We start from the raw sequence: 15799 nt of genomic DNA on the forward strand, positions 1-15799 counted from the left end.
TAGCGACAGAACACTTGTATAAAAGGATAGGGCGTTGCCACGCCGTACCATGTAGCGCGAGCGACTTACGATTCCGCGTAAGAAGGATGGGGAAGGAGGGAGAGCGACGGAATAGGTAACAAGCGTCCACGCGACGTTTGCGCTCGATTTATACTTGCCATCAGCCCTATTACTTCCTCGCGCCCTCTTATCTCTTATGTTACTCCGACACGTCTGGCACGCGCTTATTTTATGCCTTATTACGCCATTTTTCTTTACACGCTCACTCGCGCGTGCTGCGCAGCCGCAGTGTCATCAGGCGAGAAATTTAAATCATGTATGATATGAATTTTCATCTCCGGTATTTTCAAGATGTGTATCATTGTTCTGATTATTAGAATACTTTCTCGATTCAGCAAGTAATCGTTTCTTAACACATCTGTAACGCGCAGAAAACTTGTCTGTTTTTATAAAATATGTAAAGGAACCTACAAAACGTCAGTTTTACATAATATTTATACCAATAAATGAGCTGTAATAGTTGTATTGAATTGTTTTTACCTATAAAATCCTCGGCGTATCTCTATATGCTTATTACACTGTTACTGACTCGTGTATATATATATATATATATATATATATATATATATAATTTACCCTATAATTTATCCTTTTTTTCTTGTTGATGATTTATATAATTTTGTGTTTTTAATTTTTATTTTCATTAATCTCAATTCTTGAAAATTTGAAAGAAACGTGACTTCATTGATGTTCTATTTTATTGTCCTGTAAATAATTTAATTGGTAATAATAATTAATTTGTTAGTGCATAGGTGGTATTGTATCATTTTTATTATCTTTACAGATATAATGTTACTATCGGTTAAAAACATTTTGCATTAGTAAGTTTTCTATTATACAATAAAATCCCTTGCCTGCTTTCAGTTTTTACATTTCTATCTTATATAATTTTTTTATAAGAAAATAATATACGAAAATTTCATAAATGATATATAATTTCAACAGCACCAATAAGATAAATATGGCACATTTTTTAATCTCCAATAGGCCTAATAACGTAATATATTTATATTTTCTTATTGAAATTAATTAACAGAATTCAATAGAAATTGCTATTTAGGCCCCGGTCCCATAGCTACGTACGGATGCGGACGGATACGGACGCGAATCGCAACTGTAGTAACATCACTAAAAATATCTAGTTCGATTATTTAGTACCAACACTACCAGTAGTGAGCAAAAGTGACTGTTATTTAAAACTGTAGCGCCGAACGTACCACATTTAATGAACGCCTATCTAACCTTTACATTATTGCAATCTATAAGATGGCAAATGATAGAGAATTGATAGACTTTCAACCACAATTAATGGAATTAGGCCTTAATTTTATGGAAGTACTTGAATATATGAGAAGAAGAAGAAGAAAATATATATGAATGATATGTATTAATCATCCCAAAAACTTTTTTTACATTAGCATACTCATCAATAAGCAATATTCATGAAAATTTGAAAAGTAAATTGTAGACCTGACATTTGAACATTAAATGTGGTACGTTCGGCGCTACAGTTTTAAACAACAGTTACTTTTGCTCTCTACCGGTAGTGTTGTTACTAAATAATCAAACTAGATATTTTTAGTGATGTTACTAGAGTTGCGATTCCCGTCCGTATCCGTCCGCATCCGTTACGTACCTATGGGACCAGGGTCCTAGAAATTCGTAGTTCTAGTTACTAATACCAACAGTCGCAACAGATGATTAAATGTCGCTAACTATATACAGCCATCCAATAAACAAACCTAAACGTTTTAAACCTTATCGGCATCTCAGTCAGACCCACTGCCATCTATAGTAAAGTACCTGCAAGTTGCAGATCAGCCGACATTTGATAACCAGACAGCCTGGCATTGATAATTCGTATTAGAGTATCTGCTATCGTTTGTAATGGTTTATCCAAATATACCATATGTAGTTTGGCTGTTTACGCTTGTGTAACCATTACATTTGTTTTATTAACGTTATTTGGACTTTGACCAATAAATTGTCTACGCGGACGTGCAGTGTGTGTTCGAACTTATTTATTAGTATGCGACACTTTGAAGAATCAAGAGCTATTAATGCTTTTATTTTTAAACAAGATAAACCTACGCTATTTCGAATAACTAACTAAATATTAATACTTAATTGTTATTTAGGTTTGTCTTATATATTTAGAAAATACACACAATTTCAACAAACAATGACCAGAAATTTGAAATATTGCATTTCACTGTTGCAAGATAATGAGAAAGATATTAAAAAAGAAGCAGAGCAAATACTTCTAAAACTCTGTAATAATATAATACAAAATCCAGAAAACTCATGCTATAGAACAATTCGATTATCCGATACAGTTGTTTCTAGTAAGCTGCTTGCTGCATTCGGTGCAATTGAATGTCTCTTTGAAGCAGGATTTGTTGAGGTAATGAAACCTTATAAATCATTTGATCCTATAAATCGTACATGTAGCTAACATATGATAACTTTCCATTTGCCAGAGCGATGATGGATTCTTACTGCCAATAGATGCTTCTTTGTCAGGTGTAAGAGAATTGTATAGTCTCTTGAATAGTACTTCACAGCCAATACATTATAATTTAATGTCAAATGGATCAAAAGCTCTCAAGAAACCAACATCACCATCAGTGGAGCACGACAAACCTGCAATTGAGTACCAAAAGCAAGAAAATACTTTTCTACTTCATTTGATGGCTCACTTTCGCAGTATTTTAAGATACGAAGATGAAAACTTACAAAATAAGGTTAGAGCGATTCTGCCTCTGGAAAGACTACAGATTTCTGCAATGGAGAAGCTAAGAGAAATACAAAAGTAAAGAAGTTTGAATGTTACACTAAGATTTGAAATATAATGAGCGCGCGCGCGCACACACACACACACACACACACACACACACACAAATATATATGCAATAAGATGCAAAGAGAATTTTGTGTTACAAAAATCTTAAAGCGTACAAAGGGTTGTAGCTAATTAGTAGATCACGCTAAAGGCTCTTAAACGACAGCACATTAGGGTTGAGATTGCTTTGACGATTTCATCAACAATACGTGTAACAGTCTATATAAAATTTTTATTCTACACAGCATAAATATCTACTCACCGACATACGCATGTAATAAATTTGTGTGTATATGTGCAAAAAAATTATTGTGTGTGTGTGCATATGTATATGTGTGTGTATATCCATATATATATTTTTTTAGAGAGATGAAAATGCAGAGGATATCAGATAACATAGTCTTTGAGGACTTTTTTTTAAAAGAATTGCTGAATTGGTTCAAATTCAAATTTTTCAAATGGGTTGACACACTGTCCTGCCACAATTGTATGGGTGAATGTTACAATAACGGCTCAAGAGTTTCGTCTTATCCCCAAATCTCGAGGATCGAAATTCACAAGTAGGAGAGGAGAAACTCAAAATTTTCTCAAAAGACCCTAATTCGTATAGTTTTCTGACGATTATTTGAAATACATTTGCAGATGTAAAATTTGCAAGTATGAAAATGAATTCCCTCGTTACACGGATCCGGAAGCTTTGTTGTACAGTCGCAAAGGCAGGTGTGGGGAGTGGGCCAACTGTTTTACATTGATTTGTCGAAGCATTGGTTTTGATGCCCGACTCGTTTACGATGACACCGATCACGTGTGGACCGAGGTGAATAATACTTCATATGAAATATTATAAATAATTAGTTGTTAAATTAATTGTGTGGAAGTAGATTTGGTCGGTGGCGCACAACAGATGGATCCACGCAGATGCCTGCGAGGCCGTGATGGACCAGCCGCTTATCTACGAGAAAGGCTGGGGTAAAAAGCTCTCCTACATCATAGCCTTCTCCAAAGACGAAATTCAGGATGTAACCTGGCGCTACACTCGCAATTATGAACAAGCGATGAAACTCAGAAAGTACTGTTCCGAGGAGACTTTGGCACTATTTTTACGGAAACTTAATGAGGAGCGTCAAACTAGCGAGGGCTACAGCAGCGTTAGGAGGAAATTCGTTCTGAAACGCTGTGTCATTGAACTTGCTAACATGATCAATGCTCCACCCGGTCACGAGAAATCTGTCGAAGATTACAAGAATGAGGCCGATTATGTAGGTAGGACCTCTGGATCATTAGCTTGGCGGATGTCTCGTGGAGAATTTGTTGTAAGTATTAATATCAGAAATTAATATTGCTTTATTGGGTTTGGGTACTTATTCGTTATTTTGGTAAAAATTTTTTTTGTCAGAGTCCGACGCACGAAGTCGCACAGTGGTACATTCCAGATGGAATTGCCAAATTTGAATTAACCTATGACGTTACAACCGATACGTACACAACAATTAACATTGCGACTAAGGAGACCTTGGAAACGAGGCAAAAGTGGCAGAAAGGTGTTGAGCACGTAGACGGCAATATTTTTCGGAAGGAAGAACTAGACTGGAAAATGGTTTACTTAGCCCGGTCACCTGGATTTGAATTCGGCAAGATTACCTGGACACTTATGGTCACAGAGAATAGCAAGGCATATATCAAATCGGTGAAGTTGCAAGCACAAGCAACAACTTTTAGCGGCGCAGTGATTCAGTGGCAAGTTGAAGGTTTCTTTGCCGGTAAAACAATAGAAAAGAGAAAGGTTCTAGCAGTCGACGATTGCCAGAACTTCGAAACAGTAGATTTGTGGGGTGCAGTTAAGATAAGCGTTAGTGCAATACTGACCGGCGACACGGGAGACTTGTCTTGGCAGCACGCTCAGCTCTTTCGTCAGAGTCTCAACAAACATCATAAACGAGAGCCCTCCTTACTCATACAAGTAGAACTAGCGAACCTGTCTGGGTGAGGCATAAGACTGCTGGTTATAACCGTTATCGAAGTCAAATAAGCCCTCTGTGTGTGTATATGTTTGCGCGCGCGCATGTGTGTGTTATATATTAAATTATGCACCATACGTTGAATCTAGATATTTTTTCAAAAAATATTTCTGAGACTCTGTGTGATTCGCAAAACTTATTAGTTACTTTAAACACTCTGAATAAATGATTTTTAAAAAGTTTAGAGCATTAAAAATATAAAAAAATTAAATAACGACTGAACACTGTATCAAGTTTATAAAAATATCTTTATACCAAGTTCGCTTACGTGAACGTGATGACGAATCAACGATCAACGTAATTTCAACAGAAAAAGTTTTCAATTAGGAAAATTAGTTAGGTTCACTGAACAAGTTGTAGAGTGGTACAGGTATGCGATGCTCGCTAATAATCGTTACTCATTAGCTCTCTGATGTCTTTACAAAGCTTGGTGAAATCTGGGCGCTGATGGCTGTGAATGTGCCAGCATGGGTACATTATTTTAACGTACACTTCTTGCGGACAAAATAGTGGACAAGGAAGTCGAGCGCCACTGTCAAGAGCTTTTAACAGTTCGGCAGTTCCTTCCTCCTCTAGAGTGTTGATGCCAGTACCCGGCTCGCAGGTGTTATTCGCTAGCTTCCCACCGAACTCTGGTAATTTGGGATCCTCGCCAAAACTAAACATCTCGAACATTGTTACACCGAACGACCAAACGTCTGAACGAGGTGAAAATTTGCCATCTCTCAAGCTCTCGGGAGCATACCTGCATAAAATAAATCAAAAGTAAAGAATGTTGACCGTTATCACTTGGTGATACCTGCTTGAAACGCATAAGCTCACCATTTGATGGGCAGATCTCTGTTAGTTTGCAAAATATAATAATCGTTATTTTTGCCAGTAACCTGTGCCAAGCCAAAATCGCTAATCTTGACCCGATTGTCATCAGCAACAAGAATGTTCCTCGCAGCGAGATCTCTGTGAACGATGCTCTTCTTACCTAGATAGTCCATGCCAGTGGCAATATCAAGGGCGAAGCCTAACAACCTCCTTGCCGTCAGACTCTCGCGATGGATGGCAAGATAACTCTGAAGTGAGCCGTGCTTGACGAACTCCATGACCAGGCAGACCTCTGGCTCAGAAATTACACCTAGTATTCCGACGACGTTCGGATGCTTCAGCGTCTTCATGATGTCGATCTCCCTCTCAAAGTCGCGCACCTCCGCCTCGACAGCTCGCATCTTGAGCTTCTTAACGGCAACCTGTTGGGGCTCGCTGTCCTTGCCGCCTTCCCGCTCTAGAGTACCCAAATACACTTCCCCGTAGAAGCCCTGGCCTATGCGGCCCTGCAGGATCACGTTGCAGTCAGCGTCCAGCTCGAAAATGCTCTGCATCTGGCCCAGCAGGCTGCCATCATTATCGTAGCCGGGTTCGTCAGCGACGTCGGCCTTGGACCACCAGCCCAGGTAGGCCGACAACACGTCGTCGGCCTCGGCGAATTGCATGCAGCCGCTGCTGCCGCGAGCCCACTCAAATGAACTAAGGGTTCCACTGGTGACGCCGCCGGCCTCTAGCTCCGCGTCGTCCCAGGGCAGGCTCGTGCGGTCCGTGATTAGGCTGCTGGCTCGCGACTCGCAGTCAGACGAGGTGTTGTGCTCGGTCGTCTGGCTGGCGGAGTCATCGCCTCCCTCGAGGTCGGTCAATCGCTTTGGCTGAGCCAGCGCGTAGTCGTGAATATTCCTGCGCGAGTTGAACACCTGGTACTTGATCTGATTGATATCCCGCATCACCGCCTGTGGATTCTTCCTGGCACCGATTTCGGCCCAGCAGTCGGTCATCAGCCGGTAAACCTCGGGCGGGCAGCCCGGCGGGATCGACAGTCGATTGCCGCTCGCGTACCACTGCGCGCCAAACAAGCGATCATTAGCTGCCGATCTCCGGTCGCGCTTACCTCTTACTTTTTTTATGTTGTCGGGGTCTCGATGCGCCTGTAACGCCGACAGAGATTTTCCTTTTGAGAATATCTCCCAGAGCGTCGTGGCCACGGCCCATACATCTGCCTGTATGTTGCGCCTCGCCAAATCGGGATTGACGTAGCACTCGGGTGGCAGCCAGTGAACACTGTGCGGCGATTTGACAGTTAGTCAGTAGGTTGTCGTAAGAGCGCACGCACACACACACACACATATATATATACGCGCGCGCGCAGCTCTACCTACTCTGCGGGCTTGTAGCTAAATATTCCAGGATCGGCGAGCTTCACGATGAAGGCATTGCTAGTGTGCGCGTGGACCAACAGCTTTCGACAGCGAATGTTACCGTGAACCACGCCGTGCTCCTCTAGGTGCCAAACCGCTGTCGCAAGGCAGGCGGCTGATTCGACCAGGTCGACAGTCTTGATCGTTTGCGGAGCAATTTCTCGCAGGTAAATGTCGAGCGGGCCCAGTTTGACCAGTTCCAGCAGCATGCCCACAGAAGGCGCAAGAGTCACGCCGTACAATCTTGAGGGCAAACAACCTCGTAAACATGTAAATGCGCTTATCTATTCCTTGCCTGCATCGCTGGACGTCCCGCCGCGCCCCATTGTCAATTCGTTATTCGATTCAAGATACGTTACATACCTGACAAGAGCACTCGATCGCAGCTGACCCCACTTCTGGGCCAATTTCAAGAACTCCTTTGTGCGCAGCCCTTCGTTCTCTCTCAGCAGTTTGACGGCAGTTTCGAGTCTTTTGCCTTTGGCGACACGCCACATAGCCTTGTAAAGCGTCGTCACGGGGCCGTTGTAAGGCGTCGTATTCATCCGTGCTTTACTCTCTTGGCTCTTTGACAATGGTTGTGCTTTATAAACTTGCAGCTCGTGCGGCGAAACACAAGACGGTCTACCGTCCAATACTTCCGCAATAATTTCTTCATCGGCTGCCGCGTCGCTACCGAAACCTTCCGAGGCGCATAACAGTAAAGGCGATTTGTCTGAAAATTGTTTTTTGAATTGATTAAAGCTTTTTCAATTTTTAACCAGAAAATTAACCATTTGTACATCTTACGATTATTACATCTCGAAGAAGATACTTACCATACTCCGAGGGGGGAAGGCATTCCTTGAGATACAATGAACCTTCTGGATCTTGGTTAGCAGCTATGATGTGAGCGATAGACTTGAAACGTTGCATGCAATCGGATAGTGCGAAATCATCTTCGTTGAGTTTGGTAATTTTCCATGTTCGAGGTTTCGATTCCTTTCCACACGCGTCCAAATAAAAATTGTCATATTCGGTCTCGCTTTCTCGGAGGATAAAGGTGCCTGGCCTATTGGCTCTCTTTTCCTCGAGTTTTGAGTAAGAAAACTCACCGCTGTAAAATATCAGATTACTTTTGTACTGTTATTCGATATTTGATATGCCAATTCGGCGACCAATCAAAAGTCTTACCCAACAGGCCCGTGGCATTTTAATTTATATAAACGATCTAAACTAGGTGTTACGGCATCACCCGAAAGATTGAATGTCCATTTGACGGATAAACGATAGTAGCCATTGAGAGCAGATACAAAGGACATCAATAGAGAATAAGATGTAAATCTAAGGTAAGTAGGAATTCCATTTTTCCTAGATACTTCAACAGTGTTATCTTCCCTGAAATATATTGTTTACATCAGCCACATGTGTATTGTTTGAAATATTTAGCCATGTCTATACCTTGCAGAAGCAAAGCAAAGATCTTCAATTGCACAGAGTGACCTCCAATTACTATTATTTTCATCAGCTGCGCAATATTTAATCTCTACTGCATTAACTCTTAATACTACCCTTATTGTTGAATCTGCTTCCATGATAGCTTTAAAATCTTCACTCAAATAATTAGGAGCCATACTCTCAAATTGATTGAGGTATTGTTCTCTAACGAAGTCAGGATTATGTACACTCTTTTGGAATGTATTGTTTATAATTTGACTCTACATACTCTTGTGCAACTCCATTTTCAAGCATGTATCTATAAGTCAATTGAATGCATAACCAAAATCAGAATAGATTTTCATTTTTACTAAGAGAATAAAATCCATTAATACTCACCTGTACATATCACATACTCCCAAACCTATAAGTTCATGTTTGTGTTTTTCATAAATAATATCTGAAACTCGGCTTTCTAAAACATCAGCTCTTGCTTGTTGGAAATAATAGTTATAAGCACCTCTTAGATCAATTGACTTCAAACGACGCAGACTCGAAGGCTTGTACCTTATTCTAAACTCAAGCTTGGACTTTTCTTTCCCATCAAACTTATAACCATCATGATACCAATTTTTTGATGATTTATTTCTTAGAGCAAATAAATGACGTGCGATGGGATTTATGTTATACTGTTTACATAGCTTAAATTATATAAATTATTAAACTGACTTATACACACGTATATTATTATGTAAAAATTATCAGCTTCCTTATAAATTCTCACCTTAATACACACATCCTCTGCTAAATGTCCAGTCATAAAGTATACCACTGGGTCCTTCTCCACGGCAATGGTGATATGAAAAGGCTTGCCTCTTTCTTCCATTATCAACACCCATGAGTGGAAACTTTAAATCTTATAAGTACTTAGTGCATCATGCTGCAATAAGTTTCAATTCAACACTGATACTGCATCAGAATTAAAACACATCAAATACTGTCAAAATTAAAAGAAATCCTCCTTGAATTTAAGCATTACTAATACAATTTCTGATCTAAAATTTACAAATATGTATACGTCTAAGCAGTGAGTATATCTTTATAAATATCTCTAATTCCATGTTGATTTCCAATTTTAATAATTTATAGAGTTTACAGATAATTATATTAGATGATACACGATAACTTTATGTGATATGCCGATATAAATATTTTAATATATATAAGTCTATTGTGTTGTTGTGTATTCATGTCTAATTACAAACTCTCCCACTGTGATCTATGGCGCTCCAGTCATATTTTATTGTCTTATTACTATATATTACCAACCTTTAATACCAACAAAATAAGACAACAAAATAATCAGAGAGAAGACTACGAAATGTGAGCGAGTGTGCACGTTAGTTTGTTTGGTGGACGCTTGTCTTAACAATAGATAAATTGTTTTATATTTTTAATTTTATGAATAATCAAGAACCTTTTGATTTCTATTACGACTGATGTGTTTTCGTCAAACGACTTATCGATTGACATAATGATTTTTTTATGAGCACCTTATTTTAACAATTTTGATATATTCATCGAATCGATGTGGGCACTTTAGCCACTGGCCACTGGGTGCCAGTGTTCAAAATAAATTTTTTATTGTTTAATGACTTCTTTGTGAACGAACAATAAAATGTCAATAGCAAAATTCATTATTTCATTGATGAACAATCTAATCCCGTTATACATTTCTTGATTATATGGAAAAATATTTTGGGCACTAACTTAAATCGTTTTTATGCCAGCGTGAGTTACCATCTCAAAAAGTTATAAAAACGAATTTCCATTAAATTGATATCAATCATTAAAACGTTAGTCTTTCTCCACTCCAGATAAGATTCGAGGGTCAGAAAACCGCCCGGTATTTTGCCACAGTCCGCTGTTTCGTTCTGTTCCATATATCTATTCCAACAATAGTTAAAAGCAATCCTTCAATAGCCTTGTGATATATCGCAGTTGGAACATGTAAACATGTAAAAAAAATATGTAAATAAAAATAATGATGATCTATAAAATAACACAAAAATAACAATAACAATGAAAAAAATCAATTTAGTAAATTAATTGGTTATTTTCTTCTAATCAACTGTCCTTATGCTTGCTGATGGTTGCTCTATCCACTTGATATCTATGTTATACTATATAGTATATATAATATATAATACTATACAATACTTATATACATACATCCGAATATTGCAGTTCAAACTTAAAAGTAAAAAATTAGGGATGTTTTCGGAAATGAGTTTCAGTATACTGGCCAGTAACAATCTGGTAACAGTGCACCATTTTTTGAACGTATCGACGTCATGTACACGTCAATATTTGTCAGAACGCATTTTGCAGATAATTTGATTCAAGATTGTATGCATTATCGGCAAAAACTTGCTTTGCAGTTTTCTGTGCGTAAATGCTTACTAAAAATAAGCTAAGAATGGAAACTGCAACGTGTGTCGCTGACAGACATTGACGTAAACATGACGTCAGTATGTTTAAAAAATAGTGCTCTGTTGCCAAATAGTTTTACTGGCCAGTATATACTCAAACTCATTTCAGAAAACACCGGTTCTTGGCATTCGTGATCTTTTGTACCAGGTGCGTGTGTATGTGTGTTTTATATTGCACACGCACGCGCACACCTATGCATATGTGTGTGTATATGTATACATATATATTTGTATGCGCGCGCGTGTGCACAGAATCGATAATCAGAAGATAAATTAATTAATTACTGAACATAAGATAATGAAATTTTATTTACTATCTTAAATCGATTGTAGGTTATACACAAATTATTGAAATAATATAAATCGATAATTTGATAGTTTATTCTTTAAAGATGGCTGAGCAGGTAAGAACGATTATTTATTTGTATAACTTTTTCAATTTTTGCTTACAATATAAGAAATATATTTCATTTCAGACATATGAATACAATGTTGACATGACCTGTGAAGGATGTTCCAATGCTGTAAACAGAGTGCTGGGAAAACTACATGGTTATTTAGTATTGATTATTTAAATTGATACTTTTATATTTATAAATTCTTATAATATTGCATATTCTTCATTACAGATATATCTAATGTCAAAGTTGACCTACCAAATAAAAAAGTATTTGTAACAACAACTCTTGATCATGAGCAAGTGCTGCAATCAATCAAGAAGACTGGTAAAGGCTGTACATTTGTTAGAATTCAAAAGTAAATATGAATGAAAAATTAAAGTCTGGTTGTGTGTACAGTCGTTGCTGCTTTAAATTGAATTTATTGCATTTAATAAATTATTTTACATAAATACAGTGGAATTAGACAAGTCGTGGCCATGCATGCATTCCTTTAAATAATCTGAATTAAAATGACTAACAATCCATTTGAAATTGCTATTTCATGTTGCATCGCATATTTTGATTTATCTGGCAAATAAATTTTACCACAAAGTTATTTTTCCATATCATTTTTCAACCATTCTTATTTGTGGTTTAAAATCTGCCAATGTGCTATATAACAGCGCTATTTCTTTTTTAAACTCTTTCTTTTTTGAATTGTCTGGTACTGGTTGATGTGCTTAATTTATTCAAATTATTCAGTAAATTTGTTCAAATTTTTGTCTTAATTTATGTCTTCTAACACAAAGTTGTCACTCAGCACATTCTGTAATTGCAGTTGATGGTTAAAAGACATTACTTTTTTAAAACTGATAATATGCTTTTCACCTTTGTCAAAATTAGATTTCCATACAAACAGTTGACAATCAGAGCTACCAGAAGCAAAATAATCTCCACAATGTGAGAAAGCTATTGATGTTATACTACCATTATGACCTTTCAATGTATATATTGGTCTACCTTCTAACAAATCCAAGACCTGAAGGAATATATTGTAAATGCAGTACTCTCACTGTGAATAAGATATTGAGCCACATTTATGTAACAATACCTTCATTGTAGAATCCTTTGAAGCTGTTAGCATGAATTTTCCATTAGGATGAAATCTCACTTTATTCACTTGGTCCTCATGAGCATCATAGTATTGCTGTAGAAAATCTGTTTTTAAATCATAAATCTTAATACACCCTTCTGTGCTTGCTACCCCAATCGATGATCCATGAGGATGAAATTGAACGTCAGTCAGAGATGCTACAAAGAACAATATACAACATGGAAATATAGTTTGCATTATATAATGTTGTACCTTTCCTACCTTTCATTTCATGAAAAGTTTTAATACACTGTTCACTAATTACATCCCACACCTTTATAGTCTTATCATCACTGCAGGATACAATTAATTTTCCATCTGGAGAAAATCTAGCATATCTCACCCAGTTGGTATGGCCAGTGAATGATTGCAAAAACCTCCTCTGACATACCATCCATAATTTAATACTTTTATCGTTTGATGAGGTAAGGAGCTGCATACAAATTATTTATTTCAGCAAGTAGAACATTAAAATGAAAAACATAACAATAATCGATCAAGTTTTACTTTGCTACCATCGGTACTGAACTGAACGGATCTAACAGCTCCTTGATGTGCTATGAAATCTAAAGATTCTCCTCTAACTTTTGGAACCCATATTCTCACAGTTCGGTCTTTAGAAGCACTTGCAAATACTTCTCCAGAGGGAGCATAATTAACATCCAAAACTTCATCTTTATGTGCAAAGTATCGAAAGGCTCTTGTAGAATCAGCAATTTGCCATAACATCAATGTATTATCTGTGCTACTGGAAACAAGCTTATTTGTTTCAGGGTGGAAAGATAAGCCAGTAATAGTTCCTTTGTGACCTTTATAATGTTTTTCAACCATTGGATCACATTCCATTATTGTATTTTTCTATAAAATAACTCTCTGTAAGCTTGATTGGTCATAAAAACATGTTGATTGGATATAAATATTTAGTTGTAGGAAGCAATCAATTAATATTATCTTTGATAAGTATTATTCGTCACCAAATCTACTATTATCTAGGATCAAAGAAAAAGTAAAAGAAATTTGTTTCATTGAATATAATAATTTCACATCATTCTTTACATTATTCTTGAAGGTGGACAATTTCTATAGTTGATCAAAAGTGAATATAAATGACCGTAAATGATTAGAAGTTGCGAAGCGTAGTCCCTACCTATCAATACATATCGTAGAATCAGTTATTCTTGCTTAATATTTAGTTTTTGACAATAATAAAAGTTATCTAACCTGTGTTATAATGTAAAGAAAGGTGGATTACTGGACTATTCCACGTAAATTGCAAAATTATTGACGTATAATAATTTTTACGTTGAGCGAATTTTGATCCATATCCTATTAAATTCAAATTCTAAACTTACGTTATACTTTCCAAAATTAAACTGCCGCTGATTCTAGGTTAGAGAAAAAAATTAATTTCAAATCGTTTTTGTTATTCTTCAGTGTAGTGATGAACTACTTAAATGACTGATTAAATATGTAATATAACATTTCCCAGAAAACAATCCTGAATATTATAATTACAAAATTATAAAACCAATTATTGACTACAGCGCTATATTAGCTTCCAGTGATTGAAGTATGAACTACTGTATGAAAGGTTTGCGTCATGCGTCATGATGTGTCAAATAAAATGAATTAATAATTATCGACATGAATCATATGACGATTTACCGCTTAAGTCGATTGTCGACGCGGCTAGTTTCTACTCAAGCCGATCGTTAATTAAAAGTATTTTCTAATAAATAATCACATCATGAAACAACAATACTCTCGTTACCGACAAAAGTTTGTAAACTGTATGTTATTTGGGCACCTTGTTAAGAAGAAGTACGTCCTTATAATAAGAGCAATATTGCATTAACAATAATGATTCTTCAAGAAAATAACTCTTATTAAAACAGCTCTTATTATAAGGGAGCAATTCCTGAAAAGGTGTTATCCCACAAAAGTAGAGATCTACGCTACCGACTGATCTTTCAGGTGCATGTATCGCTGTAATGGAAAATAATATTTTAAATAGACAGAAAAATTGCGTGTGATTTTTGTTAACAATAAAACACATTTATTTCTATGAAAACCGTATAAAAGTGCTACGTAGGTGCAATTACTACTAATCTGAAAGTGTTCCAATATTTGACATTTTTTTATTTGACAAAAACTAAATTACGCGGTATTATTAATGAGTTTTGTTAATCTTACCTTATTATGCATAGTTTTTTATAATTTTTCCGGCTCAACTTTTGTCGATTTCTTGCTAAATTCCTTCATCTGAGTTAGAATTAGTTAAGTAATGGAAGTATCATTATTATTTATAACAAACCTTACATGTTATTTCAAAAAAACTTTACTGAATAAGTAGGTCGTTTTGATAATAATGAACATTTAAATTATATATGATGTTAAACTATAATGGAAAAACTAAAACGGAAGTAATGAAAGTATTTACCAAGTTTTTTCAACTTTGCTTAACAACAAACAAATAGGCGTTCATGATATCTGTTTTTTTATTGGAAAATTATAGAACGGAGAACTAAAAAATTCAAAAAATTAGTTCGTTTTGGAAAAATGTGTAAGCCAGGAATTCTAGGCAATTTGTATGGTTATAATTACAAAATTTCCATTAACTTTGTTGACTGTTGACTGTCGAATAAAGGACTCCCGTACTGCATAATATTAAAAATTTGAAATTTTCTAGGGAGCAAAAAACTCATATGAGAAATAAGGTGGAAAATAAAAGCCTAAGGTATATATAGGCATAGAATATGTCGGTTATCTTCTACTTTTACCGCGCGTGAAAAAATGCTTATTTCATATTCAATAATCAAGCAAAAGAGAACTTCGTTTGGATATTGAGCATCGAGGAAACGAGCATCATATGTGATGCTCCAGCCCTTTACTTAAATCAACTTAAAAAAAAATTCCGTTCAAACTGTAGTATTGAAAGTACGTCTTGTAACTGATGAGAAAATAACTTTAAAATATGTGATAAGAATGGGAGACCGTAGGTTCAGTAGTCAAAATATTTCACAAATCGACTTTATTTTTGTTGCTTATGCTGAACAATCGACGTAGTTGTTATAAACGTAAGTCAAATGAATTATATATATATATATATATATATATATATATATATATATATATATATATATATATATATATATATATATATATATATATATATATATATATATATATTAAAAAAACTAA

General features: G+C 36.2%; 3 protein-coding genes across 5 annotated transcripts; 1 reads left to right on the top strand and 2 right to left on the bottom strand.

Moving 5' to 3' along the window:
* Positions 1–2329: 2329 nt before the first annotated feature.
* On the bottom strand, positions 2330–9497 carry LOC131665849 (tyrosine-protein kinase JAK2). Its single transcript, XM_058938013.1, is given in 13 exon segments — positions 2330–2703; positions 2797–2855; positions 5411–5665; positions 5743–6800; positions 6858–7020; positions 7119–7400; positions 7521–7872; positions 7976–8253; positions 8331–8534; positions 8598–8819; positions 8821–8892; positions 8973–9274; positions 9358–9497. Coding segments are annotated over 13 exon segments (3420 nt in total). The 5' UTR covers positions 9460–9497; the 3' UTR covers positions 2330–2632.
* On the top strand, positions 2784–5296 carry LOC131665850 (peptide-N(4)-(N-acetyl-beta-glucosaminyl)asparagine amidase). Of its 2 annotated transcripts, none has more exons than XM_058938015.1 (5): positions 2784–3187; positions 3268–3462; positions 3545–3719; positions 3784–4215; positions 4299–5296. In XM_058938015.1, the coding sequence occupies exons 2-5, from the start codon at positions 3272–3274 to the stop codon at positions 4887–4889; spliced, it is 1389 nt and encodes a 462-aa protein (XP_058793998.1). In that variant the 5' UTR covers positions 2784–3187; positions 3268–3271; the 3' UTR covers positions 4890–5296. The 2 variants fall into 2 exon arrangements, with proteins under 2 accessions (XP_058793998.1, XP_058793997.1); XM_058938014.1 differs by having other exon boundaries at positions 2784–3176.
* A 2333-nt stretch (positions 9498–11830) lies between the features above and the next one.
* Positions 11831–14609, bottom strand: LOC131665851 (POC1 centriolar protein homolog A). Of its 2 annotated transcripts, XM_058938017.1 has the most exons (6): positions 13820–14607; positions 13106–13745; positions 12821–13031; positions 12557–12756; positions 12334–12484; positions 11831–12271 (listed from the first exon to the last, which is right to left on the bottom strand). In XM_058938017.1, exons 2-6 carry the CDS (start codon positions 13442–13444, stop codon positions 12258–12260), a joined length of 915 nt encoding a protein of 304 aa, XP_058794000.1. In that variant the 5' UTR covers positions 13445–13745; positions 13820–14607; the 3' UTR covers positions 11831–12257. The 2 variants fall into 2 exon arrangements, with proteins under 2 accessions (XP_058794000.1, XP_058793999.1); XM_058938016.1 differs by having other exon boundaries at positions 11831–12484; positions 13820–14609.
* Between the last annotated feature and the right edge of the window lie 1190 nt (positions 14610–15799).

This window comes from Phymastichus coffea, unplaced genomic scaffold, assembly GCF_024137745.1.
Source record: "Phymastichus coffea isolate CEN01 unplaced genomic scaffold, Cenicafe_Pcof_1.1 PCOF00054, whole genome shotgun sequence".
Taxonomy (NCBI): domain Eukaryota; kingdom Metazoa; phylum Arthropoda; class Insecta; order Hymenoptera; family Eulophidae; genus Phymastichus; species Phymastichus coffea.

Coding starts and splice junctions, on each gene's coding strand:
- LOC131665850 (XM_058938015.1), top strand. CDS start 3,272: ATGAAAATGCAGAGGATATCAGATAACATAGTCTTTGAGGACTTTTTT. Junction 3,720..3,783: donor CCGATCACGTGTGGACCGAG/GTGAATAATACT, acceptor GTGTGGAAGTAG/ATTTGGTCGGTGGCGCACAA. Junction 4,216..4,298: donor TGTCTCGTGGAGAATTTGTT/GTAAGTATTAAT, acceptor TTTTTTTGTCAG/AGTCCGACGCACGAAGTCGC.
- LOC131665851 (XM_058938016.1), bottom strand. CDS start 13,444: ATGGAATGTGATCCAATGGTTGAAAAACATTATAAAGGTCACAAAGGA. Junction 12,757..12,820: donor AACTTTTCATGAAATGAAAG/GTAGGAAAGGTA, acceptor TGTTCTTTGTAG/CATCTCTGACTGACGTTCAA. Junction 12,485..12,556: donor CAAAGGATTCTACAATGAAG/GTATTGTTACAT, acceptor ATATTCCTTCAG/GTCTTGGATTTGTTAGAAGG.